This window comes from Oncorhynchus masou, chromosome 31 (assembly GCF_036934945.1).
Source record: "Oncorhynchus masou masou isolate Uvic2021 chromosome 31, UVic_Omas_1.1, whole genome shotgun sequence".
NCBI lineage: Eukaryota > Metazoa > Chordata > Actinopteri > Salmoniformes > Salmonidae > Oncorhynchus > Oncorhynchus masou.
Genome location: NC_088242.1, coordinates 65351463 through 65368968, shown reverse-complemented (window position 1 = coordinate 65368968; position 17506 = coordinate 65351463). Strand labels below are relative to the sequence as shown.

At 41.9% G+C, this 17506-nt stretch overlaps 1 protein-coding gene across 3 annotated transcripts in view; it reads left to right on the top strand.

Annotated features, from left to right (window-relative positions):
• Window positions 1–16832, top strand: part of LOC135524276 (excitatory amino acid transporter 2-like) — a 45229-nt gene extending 28397 nt beyond the window's left edge. For 2 of the 3 annotated variants that reach the window (XM_064951677.1, XM_064951676.1), the window contains exons 3-11: window positions 6094–6246; window positions 6525–6775; window positions 6971–7121; window positions 7427–7553; window positions 7742–7975; window positions 8165–8359; window positions 8736–8870; window positions 9580–9817; window positions 12123–16832. In XM_064951677.1, the coding sequence (XP_064807749.1) occupies window positions 6094–6246; window positions 6525–6775; window positions 6971–7121; window positions 7427–7553; window positions 7742–7975; window positions 8165–8359; window positions 8736–8870; window positions 9580–9817; window positions 12123–12209 (1571 nt within the window). In that variant the 3' untranslated portion in view covers window positions 12210–16832. The remainder of the gene's footprint in view (window positions 1–6093; window positions 6247–6524; window positions 6776–6970; window positions 7122–7426; window positions 7554–7741; window positions 7976–8164; window positions 8360–8735; window positions 8871–9579; window positions 9818–12122) is intronic. The other variant, XM_064951678.1, reaches the window with a different exon arrangement.
• The last annotated feature ends 674 nt before the right edge of the window (window positions 16833–17506 follow it).

The following is a 17506-nucleotide window of genomic DNA, read 5'->3' as shown; positions in this document are numbered from 1 at the left end:
TGCCAGAAACAAATAACTTTCTTCTGAAACTCGTCAGTCTATTCTTGTTCTGAGAAATTAAGGCTGTTCCATGCGAGAAATTGCCAAGAAACTGAAGATCTCGTACAACGCTGTGTATTACTCACTTGACAGAACAGTGCAACTGGCTCTAACCAGAATAGAAAGAGGAATGGGAGGCACTGGTGCACAACTGAGCAAGAGGACGAGTACATTAGAGTGTCTAGTTTGAGAAACAGACGCCTCACAACTGGCAGCTTCATTAAATAGTACTCGCAAAACACCAGTCTCTACGTCAACAGTATTTTTATCACCAAGATGGCATAGCAGTCAGACGTCTTTTGTCCTCGTCTTGTCGTGTCCCGTATATATATATATATATATATATATATACATATATATATATATATATATATATACTTACAACTTTCCTTGCATACATTTTTATATTTTATTTTTATTTTCCATGAACTCATCTTCAAAACACTCTCCTGCAACCCACCTCACCAATTTATATATTTTTTAAAAGAAAGTATTAATTACCTCAAATCTGTAATCCTCCATAGAAGCTAGCCAGAAGCTAGCCTGAAGCTAACCAGAAGCTAATTAGAAGCTAGTTAGCTTCTTTACTGGCTAATCGTTAGTATTCAGCTAACCACGGTTTGTGGTCATCAGCTATCCTTTAGCGCGAAAATCTATCGCCAGTTTTGTACGGCGCGGCTCGGACCGGAAAATACCGGACCTATTTTTCTCTCCATGTCCCCAGATTTCAACCGCTAACTCTGGACATTTGTACCTGGATCTCGCAGCTAGCTAGCTGCTATCAGTGTGACTATCGGCTTACGTCGATTCCGGAGCAAACATCAATTATTCCGGAGCTAGCCAGCTGAAGAGTTCCATCAGTCACTCCTCGGCTATAATCACCTATACGGACCCGTTTTGCTGCCAACGCAGAGCCCCACTGGGCCTTCACAACTGGACTACCGACATTATCTACCCGAGGGAGTTATCCGGCTGGCTCCTCCGTAGCGACGTTACCTGAATTCCCATCTGTGGTCCGCTGTCTTATCGGCTGCTATCTGAATAGACCTATCTTTTTTTTTCTTGGGCCTCTATAACTATATCTATTGGGGTTTTTTTGCGAATTGGATTGATCCCCTCTACCACACGGAACCCCACTTATCCTACCGACGGAAATGCATGAGGTGGCTAAAAACAGACCTCCATCCTATGCTAGCTTGCTACCGATGGCCCGGCTAGCTGTCTGAATCGCCGTGACCCCAACCAACCTCACTACTCACTGGACCCTTTTGATCACTCGACTAAGCATGCCTCACCTTAATGTCAATATGCCTTGTCCATTGCTGTTCTGGTTAGTGTTTATTGGCTTATTTCACTGTAGAGCCTCTATGCTCACTATACCTTATCCAACCTATTAGTTCCACCACCCACACATGCGATGACATCTCCTGGTTTCAATTATGTTTCTAGAGACAATATCTCTCTCATCATCACTCAATACCTAGGTTTACCTCCACTGTATTCACACCCTACCATACCTTTGTCTGTACATTATACCTTGAAGCTATTTTTTCGCCCCCAGAAACCTCCTTTTACTCTCGGTTCCAGACGTTCTAGACGACCAATTCTCATTGCTTTAGCCATACCCTTATCCTACTCCTCCTCTGTTCCTCTGGCGATGTAGAGGTGAATCCAGGCCCTGCAGTGCCTAGCTCCACTCCTATTGCCCAGGCGCTCTCTTTTGATGACTTCTGTAACCGTAATAGCCTTGGTTTCATGCATGTTAACATTAGAAGCTTCCTCCCTAAGTTTGTTTTATTCACTGCTTTAGCACACTCTGATAACCCGGATGTTCTAGCTGTGTGTGAATCCTGTCTCAGGAAGACCACCAAAAATACTGAAATTTTCATCCCAAACTAAAACATATTCAGACAAGATAGAACTGCCAAAGGGGGCGGTGTTGCAATCTACTGCAAAGATAGCCTGCAGAGTTCTGTCCTACTATCCAGGTCTGTACCCAAACAATTTGAACTTCTACTTTTAAAATCCACCTCTCTAAAAACAAGTCTCTCACCGTTGCCGCCTGATATAGACCACCCTCTGCCCCCAGCTGTGCTCTGGACACCATATGTGAACTGATTGCCCCCCATCTATCAGAGCTCGTCTTGCTAGGTGACCTAAACTGGAACATGCTTAACACCTCAGCCATCCTACAATCTAAGCTTGATGCCCTCAATCTCACACAAATTATCAATGAACCTACCAGGTACCTCCCCAAAGCCTTAAACATGGGCACCCTCATAGATACCATTCTAACCAACTTGCCCTCTAAATACACCTCTGCTGTCTTCAACCAAGATCTCAGCGATCACTGCCTCATTGCCTGCATCCGTAATGGGTCAGCGGTCAAACGACCTCCACTCATCACTGTCAAACGCTCCCTGAAACACTTCAGCGAGCAGGCCTTTCTAATCGACCTTGCCGGGGTATCCTGGAAGGATATTGATCTCATCCCATCAGTAGAGGATGCCTGTTTTTTTATGCCTTCCTAACCATCTTAAATAAGCATTCCCCATTCAAGAAATTTAGAACCAGGAACAGATATAGCCCTTGGTTCTCCCCAGACCTGACTACCCTTAACCAACGCAAAAACATCCTATGGCGTTCTGCATCCTACCAATCCTCGACTTCGGCGATGTCATTTACAAAATAGCCTCCAATACCCTACTCAACAAATTGGATGCAGTCTATCACAGTGCAATTCGTTTTGTCACTAAAGCCCCATATACTACCCACCATTGCGACCTGTACGCTCTGGTTGGCTGGCCCTCGCTTCATACTCGGTGCCAAACCCACTGGCTCCATGTCATCTACAAGACCCTGCTAGGTAAAGTCCCCCCTTATCTCAGCTCGCTGGTCACCATAGCATCACCCAACAGTAGCACACGCTCCAGCAGGTATATCTCTCTGGTCACCCCCAAAACCAATTCTTTCTTTGGCCGCCTCTCCTTCCAGTTCTCTGCTGCCAATGACTGGAACGAACTACAAAAATCTCTGAAACTGGAAACACTTATCTCCCTCACTAACTTTAAGCACCAACTGTCAGAGCAGCTCACAGATTACTGCACCTGTACATAGCCCACGTATAATTTAGCCCAAACAACTACCTCTTTCCCTACTGGATTTATTTATTTGGGGCGGCAGGGTAGCCTAGTGGTTAGAGCGTTGAACTAGTAACCGAAAGGTTGCAGGTTCTAATCCCCGAGCTGACAAGGTACAAATCTGTCATTCTGCCCCTGAAAAAGGCAGTTAACCCACTGTTCCTAGGCCGTCATTGAAAATAAGAATTTGTTCTTAACTGACTTATTTATTTATTTTGCACCCCATTATTTCTACTTTGCACATTCTTCCACTGCAAATCTACCATTCCAGTGTTTTACTTGCTATATTGTATTTACTTTGCCAACATGGCCTTTTTTTGCCTTTACCTCCCTTATCTCACCTCATTTGCTCACATGTTTATACTGTATTATTGACTGCATGTTTGTTTTACTCCATGTGTAACTCTGTGTCGTTGTATGTGTCGAACTGCTTTGCTTTATCTTGGCCAGGTCGCAATTGTCAATGAGAACTTGTTCTCAACTTGCCTACCTGGTTAAATAAAGGTGAAATAAAAATAAATAAATCAACAGTGAAGAGGCGACTCCGGGATGCTGGCCTTCTAGGCAGAGTTGCAAAGGTTAAGCCATATCTCAGACTGGCCAATAAGAATAAAAGAATAGAATAGACTAAAGAACACAGACACTGGACAGAGGAATATCAGAAAAAAGTGTTATGGACAGACAAATCTAAGTTTGAGGTGTTTGGATCACAAAGAAGAACATTCATGAGACGCAGACAAATTAAAAGATGCTGGAGGAGTGCTTGACGCCATCTGTCAAGCATGGTGGAGGCAATGTGATGGTCTGGGGGTGCTTTAGTGGTGGTAAAGTGGGAGATTTGTACAGGGTAAAAGGGATCTTGAAGAAGGAAAACTTTCACTCCATTTTCCAATGCCATGCCATACCCTGTTGACAGAGCTTAATTGGAGCTTAATTACGCTGTTGTGGGAGCAGTTTGACCATATGCTACATAAGTAGTGTCAAACCAATCCAACTTGTGGGAGGTGCTTCTGATTACCTCAACAAATTCACAACTAGAATGCAAAAGGTCAGCAAGGCTGTAATTGCTGCAAATGGACGATTCTTTGACAAAAGCTGTCACGCCCTGACCTTAGAGATCCTTTTTATGTCTCTATTTTGGTTTGGTCAGGGTGTGAGTTAGGGTGGGCATTCTATGTTTATGTGTTCTATGTTTTCTATTTCTGTGTGTTTGGCCGGGTGTGGTTCTCAATCAGAGGCAGCTGTCTTTCGTTGTCTCTGATTGAGAACCATACTTAGGTAGCCTGTGTCTTGTGGGTAGTTGTTTTCTGTTTTTTGTGTCTTCACCAGACAGAACTGTTTCGTGTTGTTACATTTAGTTATTTTGTCTCAGTGTTCAGTTTTTTTAATGAATAATCACAAACACTTCCCACGCTGCGCTTTGGTCCACACCTTCTCCTTCCAACAGCCGTTACAAAAGCAAATTATTATTTCAATTAAAAATCATTATTATATAACCTTGTCAACGTCTTGACTATATTTCCTTTTCATTTTGTAACTAATTTAATGTTTTCATGGAAAACAAGGACATTTCTAAGTGACCCCATCTTTTGAACGGTGGTGTACATGTAGATGGGATTTGGAGAGTGGGTTAGGGATGTTAATCAAGGTTCAGCGGTGGGAAGCATTTGAGGTCAGGTGGGGTTTAGGGCACATAGTTATATAGTCAGGGCCAGGATAGGATCAGAGGAGAGAGTAATTTTTTCCCTCAGAATTCCCCTTGGTTATAGACCTCCATATACTGGAGTATAGTCAGAGTTACTATCCAACTCTGATGCTAACTGACTGTTTCCTAGAGAATCTGCCATCTCCAGAGGGAAGATAGATGCTCCTCCAAGCATTGTAGGAACCTATCTCTGTTTGAAGCTCCTCTCCCTTCAAAGTGATCTCCTCTTAATCCTCGATCAGACTAAATCAACCTCTTTCACACTGAGACTGTTTTATGTCCCCCATCCACCACTACCCAATGGCCCTTATACATGGCATGTAATCCACATCCACTCATAACCAGTTCCAGACTGATGAATTAATATGCAACAAGAAGCAGTGAATTAAGGCAGACATATGGAAATTAAATATTATGATCTGTCTGTCAAGGTGTGTCTAAAGGCGAAGTCAGGTGCAGGAGAGCAGAGTATGATAAATAAAGCTCACTTTATTTAAATCCCAAAACGGGAGCACAACAAAATAAATGCGCTCAAAAACACGGAACAATCAAGTCATGTCCGAAAGAACATTGTATGACATGAAAACAATTACACACAAAACATGATGGGAAACAGAGGGTTAAATAGAATTAGATTGATTGGGGAAATGAAAACCGGGTGTGTATGGAAACCAGACAAGACAAATGGATATATGAAAAATGGAGTGGCGATGGCCAGAAAGCCAGTGACGTCGATCGCCAAACGCCGCCCGTACAAGGAGAGGAGCCGACTTCGGTGGAAGTCAATCTTCTTATAGATCGCTTTTTATCATAAGCAAGACCCATTTGGAAATCATTCTTGTTATTTCCAAACTCTCTCCGCACAGATTTAAAAAGCGTTTTCTAAATGGAGAAAGTCCCCATGTTATCCCAGACCTTCTCACAAAGTAACCAGACAGACCACTCTAGGGTCACTTTCCAATCCTACCTGCTCTCAACTCCTTGGCTGGCCTCTGAGTTAGGGACCTATTGCCTTCCCTGCTCTATGTTTGTTATGAACACTGTGGCACAGGACCTCCTCGCCACTGCTGTCTCTCTCTGAACTGCTCTGTCTCTGGTCTCTCTTTAGGTTCCCCTCTCGTCTTATGGTGTTTCTCTCATTCCCAGACACAGCATTTTTTCACACCTCTTCATAGCAACTGACCCCCTCTTCCCCCTCTCGTTCTCCAGGTGTGATTCTGGGGGCTGTGTCTGGGATGCTGCTTCGTTATGCCTCTCCCATCCACCCAGACATCGTCATGGTGATTGCGTTCCCTGGAGACATCCTGATGAGGATGCTGAAGATGTTGATCCTGCCTCTCATCATCTCCAGCTTAATCACAGGTACAGCATGGTAGAGTCATGGGTTCAACAGGAGAGAGAGAACTGCTGTTTCTCCTAATATATACAGTAACTATAGACCGATATTTTATTGCCGATATAAAACATTTCGTTTTTTTAAATACAGTTTATTATTTATTAATTGCCACAGTATCAATCATCATCTTTCACTATTAGCACTTCAAAGTAACTTAGTACACTTATTTCACACTTCTATATCAACACATATTAGATACAATAGAGGAAAATGCAAAGCCTAAAAATGCTTGTTTTGGCTGCAGGTCTGGCTGGCCTAGATGCCAAGTCTAGCGGTCGCCTGGGCACCAGGGCAATGGTCTATTACATGTCCACCACGGTGATTGCTGCAGTGCTGGGAGTCATCCTAGTGCTGGTCATACACCCTGGAAACCCCAAGATGAAGGAGCAGCTGGGAGATGGCCAAAAGCATGATGATGTGTCCAGCCTGGATGCCTTCTTTGACCTCATCAGGAACCTGTTCCCTGAGAACCTGGTGCAGGCCTGCTTCCAACAGGTACAGTACACTAAAACACACAGAAATATTTAACCAGGCGGGTCAATAATGGCCTGGGTGAGGCACTCCCAAAACGATTCAGTTATATGAAGAACACATTTTATCTTTGCTTCCTTAACCCTAGTTACCAAAAGTCAAGATGGATTGAGATGTAAGATTTTAAAGACTTGTCTGTCTTCTCTTGTCCAACCTCAGATCCAAACGGTAACTAAGAAGGTGGAGAAGGTGATTGAGGAAGACATCAATGCCACCACCACCTTGGAGGGCCTCCTGTCCAACGCCACCAAGGAGCCTGAGTTCATCATCAAGAAGTCCCTCCAGTTCAAGAGTGGCATGAACGTGTTAGGTATGGCGGCTTCTCTTTTGGACCAGGTCGCAATTGTTTCTACAACCGCCCAACTGAAAGAAACAGCACTTTTAAATTGTCTTTACCTCTTTGTCTGAGAATAAACCAGTGCATCGCATCATATCACACCTCAACGGAGCCCTGGGTGCAGCCCATTCTGCCTCACTAACTGTGTCATATTTTTATTCTTCGTCATAAAAATAGATTCTCCATTCACTATGATCCTCTCTCTCCATATCTCTCTGTGAGCCCATTTACTCTACTCATTCCCAGCTGTGATTCTCTCTCCTGATTGTGTGATGCAGGAGTGATTGGCTTCTTCATTGCCTTCGGCATCTGCATGGGGAAGATGGGAGAGAGGGCCAAGCTCATGCTGGAGTTCTTCAACATCCTCAACGAGATTGTTATGAACCTGGTTATCATGATCATGTGGTAAAAGAGCTTTAGCCTTTCAAGCACATTCTGTATGAACTTATGCTAGTCATAGACATGTGCGTCCACTTCAGGAGTGTTTGTACATCTACATTTGATAATCTGGCATATATTTTAGACGTTGACTGAGATGGATATATCTTTCTCATCAGAATGTATACATTGTTAAACCTCTCCTCTGCCCCTAGGTACTCTCCCTTCGGTATCTGCTGCCTGATCTGTGGTAAGATCATCTCCATTGATGACCTGGAGGTGGTTGCTAGGCAGCTGGGGATGTACATGGTGACCGTGATTGTGGGCTTGATCATCCACGGAGCCATCTTCCTGCCTGCCATCTACTTTGCCATTGTCAGGAAAAATCCCTACACCTTCTTCATGGGCATCTTCCAGGCCTGGATCACTGCCTTGGGAACAGCCTCCAGGCAAGGGCCACAAACATGGATGCCTCACTATTTACGCTATCTAACTGCTGTCACTGTAAATGTACAGATAACCTTATATAGAAAAGTATCAAATCTGTCAAATCTTTCATATCTGTGCTGAATGTTGTGGAATATACTGTATGCAACAGCATTACTCTCTCCTACTGTACCTGTGTTTGTCTCTGTCAGTGCTGGTACACTGCCTGTCACCTTCCGTTGCCTGGAGGAAAACTTGGGCATCGATAAGAGAGTCACCCGTTTTGTGCTCCCTGTCGGCGCTACCATCAACATGGACGGAACCGCCCTCTACGAGGCCGTGGCAGCCATCTTTATTGCCCAGATGAACAACATCTACCTGGATGCTGGTCAGATCGTCACTGTCAGGTAGGGACTTCCATTGAACATATTTTATGATCAGGGTGGGAGTTTCACTGCCTACCTTCTTAATGTAAGTAATGACATAAACATGACATTACATTTAGCGGACACTATTATTCAAAGACACGTACATTTAGCATACATAGTTATGTGTTAATGGATCATGCAGGAACTGAGCACACAATCTGTGATGCCAGTCCCAATATCCTAAGTCAATATATTATTATTAGTCACACCAACTCTGTCTGAAAGAATTTCATGACGTAGCTGTACCCATTAGCTCTGTAATTAATTAAGACAGTCATTGGCCTTTGAACTTAATCTGTAGAGCAATTTTAACCATTAAGTTGTTTCTCTCTTGCCTCTCTTTCTCCCCATGCAGTCTGACAGCTACCCTGGCCAGTGTTGGTGCGGCCAGTATTCCCAGTGCTGGACTGGTGACTATGCTTCTAATCCTCACTGCAGTCGGCCTGCCAACTCAGGACATCAGTCTGCTGGTTGCTGTTGACTGGCTCCTGTAAGTTGATCTGCATTGCTAGTGACTCAGAACCAAGTGCATGTAGTCATATGCATTCAAGGTCAAATGAGCTTATTGTATACACTGAGTACTATATACAAAGCATCAAGGACATCTGCTCTTTCCATGACATATGACCAGGTGAATCCAGGCGAAAGTTATGATCACTTATTAATGTCACTAAATCCTCTTCAATTTGTGTAGATGAAGGGGAGGAGACAGGTTAAAGAATGATTTTTAAGTTTTGAGACAATTGAGACATGGATTGTGTATGTGTGCCATTCAGAGGGTGAATGAGCAAGACACAATATTTAAGTGCATTTGTACAGGGTATGGTAGTGGGTGCCAGACACACCTGTTTGTTTCTCGTGTGTATGAAGAATGTTCCACTACCCAGAGGACATTCAGCCAACTTGACACAACTGTGGGAAGCATTGGAGTCAACATGGGCCAGAATCCCTGTGGACCGCTTCCGAAGAGCTCATTCCCCGACAAATTTATGCTGTTCTGAGAGCGAGGGAGGGTTGAAGGGAGGAGGGGGAGCAACACAATACTAGGAAAGTGTCCTTAATGTTTGGTATAGTCAGTGTATGTACACCATGCTTTCAATGATTGTTATTTCAATTTGTTCTACCCCTATCCAAACCATTTTGTTTTTATCTCCACACAACACTGGTGTATTCCCAACCATTCCTATTTCCTATCCCAGGGACCGGTTCCGTACCTCGGTGAATGTGGTTGGAGACTCGTATGGCGCGGGTATCGTGTACCACCTGTCCAAGGCTGAGCTGGATGAGCTGGACGCTACACATGGCAAGTCGGGCGACATCGAGATGATGAACAAGACCTCGTCCTACTATGATGACCTCAAGAACCACCACGAAAACAACTCCAACCAGTGCGTCCAGTATGCCGCTCACAATTCAGTCGTAGTAGATGAGTGCAAGGTACAATTCACGCTTGCGCACATAGATACTTGTATGTAGACGCCTAACATGCTGCATGCTCCAACTGCACCTTTTCTTTTCTCTCTTTCATTTTTCATGTTTGTAAGATGCCACTGTAAATACTCACAGCGTTATTTTAAGAAGAAAATCTGAAAAAGACCATAAAAATACAAATGTACTGTATATATTTCAGTGTGCATTCGCTTGGAGTAGCAGCTTTTGTGTCATTTTTCTGACTAAGAGTACATTCCAAACTTGCAGAAGGTATTTCTGTTCATGCAAATGCCACAAACACCTCTTGTGAAAAATTGCAAGACAGAAGAGGCAACCCACAAAGTGAGACAGCATCACTCACAAGTACAAGTGCAAATCCAAATCCGTGTGCTAACCAAAACTGATCAAATGTAAATGCTTTTTTCATGATGTCAAATAAAAGCAGTGCAATCTTAGCTCTGCCCTAATGCCCCGCTTAGCTCTGCCCTAATGCCCCCTTTAGCTCTGCCCTAATGCCCCCCTTAGCTCTGCCCTAATGCCCCCCTTAGCTCTGCCATAATGCCCCCTTAGTTCTGCCCTAATGCCCCCCTTAGCTCTGCCCTAATGCCCCCCTTAGCTCTGCCCTAATGCCCCCCTTAGCTCTGCCCTAATGCCCCCCCCCTTAGTTCTGCCCTAATGCCCCCTTAGCTCTGCCCTAATGCCCCCCTTAGCTCTGCCCTAATGCCCCCTTAGTTCTGCCCCAATGCCCCCCTTAGCTCTGCCCTAATGCCCCCTTAGTTCTGCCCTAATGCCCCCCTTAGTTCTGCCCTAATGCCCCCCTTAGCTCTGCCCTAATGGATCTGAGAGAGAGGAAAAACAATCTAAGCGAGGACCTCAGGACATTACATGATGAGCCCCAGCAAACCTCCACCCCCTTCACTACACATGCTGGTATCACCCCCGCATCCCTGGCCCCAAATCCCTTGTCAAATGATGGGGCTTAAGGTCTTTCCCCGGGCTGCTTCAGAGTCTGTGCTGGATTACTCCTGCTGCTTCGGGGCATCCTTTATCAATTTGTGATCAAATTAGCTTTTGTGAGGTTTATGAGAAAGATGCTGTAGCAGTGCATTCTCTTCATACTCTGTCATATCCCTTAAAATGACTTAAAGTCCTCTGTCTAAATGTGTAATTTTAAAGAGAATGTAATTTGTGTTGGGATATAAATATTCAGAGAATGCGATATAGTCCTTCATTAGCATTGCATATATTGACTGAGCCCTGGCACCCTCCAGAATGGGACTGAGTGATTCTCAGTCTTTAGAGTTGAGATGCTTTTGCATTTACACACTAGCTATTCTTGCTCGTTGTGAGAAATATGTCTTGCAAAATTGGAAGATGCAAAGTAGCTCATGCAGAATCTGAAACAGTAACACTTTGAATCCACTGTTTGAATAGATCAAGGAAAGTGTTGGCTGCTATTATAATGTGGAGGAATTTGGGCTGCTTGTTTTCTAGTGCAGCAGGCCTTACTATCAAAGGGCCTACTGATGAACCCATTCATTTATTACAGGATCAAGGGTGTTGCTTAGCAACACGGAGGCCCTTGCACTCCAACGGTCAGACCAAGACAATATATTCTGACATTTTTGTATCCATCCATTAAACTAGCGAAACATGGCACAAAGGCTGTTTTCTTCCAATGTTTTCTCTCTTTATTTTCTTGTATGTCTTGGCTGCATATAAATGACCTCAAATAACATTTATCCAAAGACGCAAACCATTGTAGAACGCTTTGCAAAATAATGTGTACAGACTAAAACGTAACATTGCACTCATTTTGTTGTATTTTGTACCTTGTTTTCTTTGTATCTTTTTCTTTGTATTTAAGAAATGTTATATATGTCACTGCATGCTAAAGTTGTGATTATATGTTGATTGTTCTCAGGTCAGTAGAAAGGGTTGGTGCTCGTTGTTAAGACTTCCATGCTTCCATCAGCATGATCCTCAGTGGTTGTCCAGGGCTTCCTGATACCTTCAGAATACACGTGTCTTCTATATTATCTTACATGTTATCATTGGAGCACCTATTTTTTCTAGTGATAGTTTCTTTTATAAAATAAAACCATTGCAAATGATATACCATTTTAAAGTAAAAGGCTTTCAGTATATACTGCATGTGCAATCAAATGCAAACCAAAAGATCATAGTTGTTTTACAGTTGTTCTGGTGTCTGTGCTCAAAAGCATTAAGTCCAGAACATGAAGCATGCACTGTGCCTGTTCACGCAAATGTGTGAACCTGCTGTTTAGATCTCCATGGTGATTGCTTTCAGGTAACCTTGGCCACTAACGGCTCTACTGCTGCGGCAGCCGTGGCGGAGCGCACACTTGTTGAGGAGGAACCCCGGAAAAGTGAATAAAGCCAGCACACAAAACCCCAGCTCCACAGGCTTTCTTATCTGGTGAAAAAAAATGTGAACAAAAAAAAGAGTCGTGCGAACAGAACTACTAATTGTTTTTCTTATGTATCTTTATTTTGCATTTGTATTAGTCCCTTTACAGTGTTTCTAACCATCTATCTGACTGACAGATGAATAATACTAATTAACTTATCAGTGAAACGATAACAGAGGTATGTTTTACCTGTTAGAACACTAATGTGTGCATCATAGCAAACACTTGAACAACGGACATCAAGGCTTGGGAGGGAGGGTGGGAAGAGAAAAGCAAACTGTTACTTAAATGATTCCTAGAATTGTTTCTATGAGAGCACTGCATTCAAAACAGGGGGAGGGTCAGTGTGTGGGGGAGTAACACTGGAACAACAGTCCTTCAGAGTGTGATGGTAGCTGTGAGTTTGACACTGGCAATCTGGAAGTCGAACAACAGAGTGTGGGACATAATCATGCTAAACATAAGGTATGCCTGTATCAAACTCCACATTAGATTTTTAGCAGCGTGTCATTACTATTATCAATGATACCACAATAGACAGCTGTTATTTGACCCCTGGCCCCTTTTACCTCACAAGATAACCTTTTACCTATACCTGACAGAGCCCCTGTAACCTATCTGAGTGTCTTTGCTACCTGCTATTACCCACAATCCCATGGGGGAACCCCGTTGGTGATAATGTAGAATGTAGAGATAAGGCAGGGTCTGGAGACTGAGCCTTACTCCACAAGCACATGTTCTCTGAAAAGCACAAAATACAAAAGAAACATGGAACCTCTACTCCCTTTTTTATTGTTATACATTTTGTTGACTAATGTAAGGGAGAGGGACTTTTTCAATGTCTAGTGTGAGATTATTTACTGTATCTGTGTGATTTGTGTGTGGTTGATTTGTGTGTGTGTGTGTGTGTGTGTGTGTGTGTGTGTGTGTGTGTGTGTGTGTGTGTGTGTGTGTGTGTGTGTGTGTGTGTGTGTGTGTGTGTGTGTGTGTGTGTGTGTGTGTGTGTGTGTGTGTGTGTGTGTGTGTGTGTGTGTGTGTGTGTGTGTGTGTGTGTTTGTGTGTGCGTGTGCGTGTGCGTGTGCGTGGGATGGGAGTGAGAACATGACATATCTCCCCAGTACTGATAAGGACCAAACAGGCATATGATAAATCAAGCCAGAAGCCTTCGAAACGCCTCCGTGACACTTACAGTCATTGATATCGTCTTTTGGGGTTTCTTACTCTGCACACAATCCATTTGTACCTAACTCCAGGTAGAAAGTGTCTCATCACTCATTTAAATGTCCAAATTAGCTATTAAGAAATTGATAAAGCTCTCTGCCCCGCAATTACTGCAACACATGAAAATCAAAAGTAAAGGTAAAATTTGTCTCCAAATACAAATATATCAATATCTTCAGTTCAGGACTTTATTTCATATTAATTAGTTCAAAGTACTAGGAAGTATTTATTATTACCCATCCCAGATTTTCTGAAGCTATCAATTTCATGATGTTGAGAACCAAGAGTTAATTGGGAAGTACCCAGAAATATATCTAGAACCATGATTAGTACGAAAATATAAAGCACAAATTAAGTTGTTTTAAAACAGAATACAAAAACAGAATATAAATTGAATACTGAGTCCATATAGCACAATTGCAGTTTAGAGTATAAACTAGTTATTTATGATTTTTTTAAATTCCTTTTTGACACTGATCTCTTTTCACATTCATCATTCATACTTTGAGGAACCCAATAAGGGAAACTATACTCAGGCTTTAGCACAAACTCCTTGGATTTGAAAGAGACACTTTCACAAAGTCCTCAACATGTTTAGCTGCTCATGAAAGAAAATAGGCCATTGACAATTGCCTTGTATAGCACAAGTTGGATATGAATGCTTGACTTTGAACACGTGGACTGTTTACCACCTTGATATTTTTTAAAGAGATTTTTTGTATACTTGAACCTATATGACAGAGATAAAGTTTCCCTTCACAACTATTCATAAGTAAGCTACTTTTATTAAGGGATTCTTGTTAGGAACAGCACACAAAAACTTGCCAAATTTTCCAACATTAACATTCCAGTGACTCAAACTTTCTTGGGTTCCCTTTTTGCATGAAAGCACAAATACATATTTGATCAAAGATGGTACAGAACAACCACAGAGCTTAAATTAAAGTGCAAGTTTCAAGGTTGATAACTCCCTGCACAACTAGTGGCCAGGTGGCAGTATTACATCCTTACTATTTTTTTCCAGACCCTTAGAGTGGTCTTCTTAGTGATTAAACAACTCTAACCTCTTACCACAGATGCTGACGACTGTTCTCAGAAACCCTGAATGCTGCAGCTATGTGTATCATTGGTCTCATATGGTTACTACTGTAGAGCAGTCATCTGGATGCATGGAATGTTCACTGCAGACTTCCCAACTATTAGGTAGGAGAATTCTATCCCCCTAATGGAACCTAAATGTTTAAAAAGAGAAACACACACAAAGTTAGATCACCGGCTGCTAATATTTAATGCGCGTATGTGATTGTATGAGAGATGTTTTGTGCAGGTGAGGCGTTCTGCAGGTGTGGATGTAATTTCTTTATCCGTGTCGTGTCCTGCTCTCTTGTCTTGTTTTGATCATTTTGCTCAATGACAACCTTGCCTTGAAGATGTTAACTCTAAACTGTGCAGTCAGATTGACCGTCAGGACAATGCTGATTAAAGTAACAGTAGAAAAATGAACACTCACATTCATAGTGCAGTACACAGTCCCTTAGTTACCTTAAACACTTTCTCAGTCAGAAGATCTACGCCATGTTGCTTTTGAGCTTGTATAACTGCCATCACGCACAGACACACAGACGCAAATACACACACATGCATGCACACTCGCGCACACACACACGCACACACACGCACGCACACACTTACACACTTAAACCTGGAAGGTCACCACACACATTCTTACATGCAAATGAGTGAGCTGAAGAGCACAGCATTGAAACCCCCTGATGGCCCTAGGGCCTAACCTTTGACCTTGTGACCTTCAGTAATAAGTGCTCCAATAGGGAGAGGATGCAGACCAGTGATTCATCAATGGGGATTGAGTGTTGGACCATTATTATGTTCAAACTCACTGTTTGCATGAAGTAAAAAATGAGTATAATTTTTATACACCACTATCTTAAAAGCATGATTTGAAGTGCCTCCTTGCACTTTGTGTATATATTGTAGGTAACAGATATTTTTTTTGTTTGTTTTATTTGGGGGGGGTGTTGACATGGTATGTAGAAATAGAAATGAATTGCTGTGACATTTTTTGTAATCCTTAGAAAAATATAATCTATGTTCTGAATAAAAATAGATTAGTCAAAATGTATAGAAAATAATGTGCAAGAAATTGTTTTATTTTTTATTTTTTAATAGCTGTTAACTAGTTGTCTCACTTAACTGTCACACATCAATGTATAAATATATTGTTTTGTATCTAATGTAAGCGTCTTGAATGTTTGTTCCATGGAGATATGTCGCGTGCATTCCTTTTCACTGTACATAAATATATATATATATATAATTACTCTGTTCAATGGCACTGCAGAACGTTCCAGAGGATACAATGATTTTGAAGCAAACATGTTGAACTGGAAAGACAAAGCGAAAGAGGAAGGAAAGTATCTGATTAAAGAAGGGAGTCCATATAGGGTGGTGGGCTCTTTCTAATTTGGTGAGATGTGGATGTAATCATGTCTAGGTTTGCAGAAGAAGAGAAAAATATCAAATTTACCCTGTACGTACTATTAACTAATGAAACAAGCACAGCCGAGCTGTTAGTTTAGTTAATTACGACTGAAATAGTAAATCTGATCAGAATGTCAGGTGTAGTACCTGCCAAAATATATCTCCTAAGATGATCACCCAGATCCTGGTCAAAAATTCATTCTAGACTTTCTACCAGAGAACACCAACACACCTTTAGTGTCCACCATCTTGTCTTGTGCAGTATGCACTATGCTGTGGCAATTACAAGACATGGATATCTATACCAAACAGTCAAGGTTCATGTTTAGATTTTGCCTAAGAGTTAAACTGTAACAGTAGTGAGCCCAAGTGTCATATCCATGCACTAGCCTCTGTCGAATCAGCACTTTCAAACCACCAGCACCATTTCAATAAACCCTCCAGACACATATTGATCAATTTGCCTTTTTGCTTTTCCTAATTGTCATCACAATTGTCTGCATGCACCAACAAATCCGATATATTAAGTAAAGGATGTCAAAATGGAAATTGATTGGCACAGTATTTCTAAGAGTAGCCAGTAGATCTTTATATCTATAATTCTGTATACTACAGAAGTCTCTGTCTTTCTGATAGGATCATCCTGAGTATTCTGATAACCTATCTATTTGAAATGTTGTTGTTGTAATATTGATGTAAAGGGAGAGCTTATGTGGGGGGAGATAGAATATTAAAAAATAAAGGCAAAACATATATGAATTATTTTCTTTACCAGCTCTGTGGTATAAAAGTATGTTCATATCAATAAGTGTTGTACCTTTGGTGTACATATGATTATGATAACTAATAAATGTTGATTCATAACTAAACGTGGTCTGTCCTTTTATATTTTTTGATGAACACAACTTACAAGACTGAGACAAAAATGGAATATTGTACTGTATATATGCTACCTTTATACATTCTCCCAACTATAAAGTCATGACTTTTCATGGCATACTGTACTGTACTCTGAGGGTTGACTGTCAGTTGATTGATACGCACACACACACACACACACACACACACACACACACACACACACACACACACACACACACACACACACACACACACACACACACAACACACACACACACACACACAAGTTTTTTACTGACAAGTTATGAATAATTCACTGCAGCCTTTTGCTCTGGCTCTACTGGACTCCTGTCTCTGTGGTGCTTCTCCAATTAAAGCTCAGTAATTATGAGTGTCCTTCCCCCACATCTCCTCTGAGACAGAGAAAGGGACATAGACAGATTCATTTAGAGAAATAACATAAGCGCAACAAAGGTGATTAATTATTATTGTATCGATGAAAATGAATAAGTAGTATGGACACATTTACTGAATTTACTGTATTGCTCTGCATTTCTAGCATTAAAGACAAGCCAAACATACAACAGGAGGACAAACAGAAAACTGGATGCACAGGAGTAGCAATATCAACTGAATGATAGGCGAGCACACTTGGTGTAAACTGATTGACACATTTCTATAA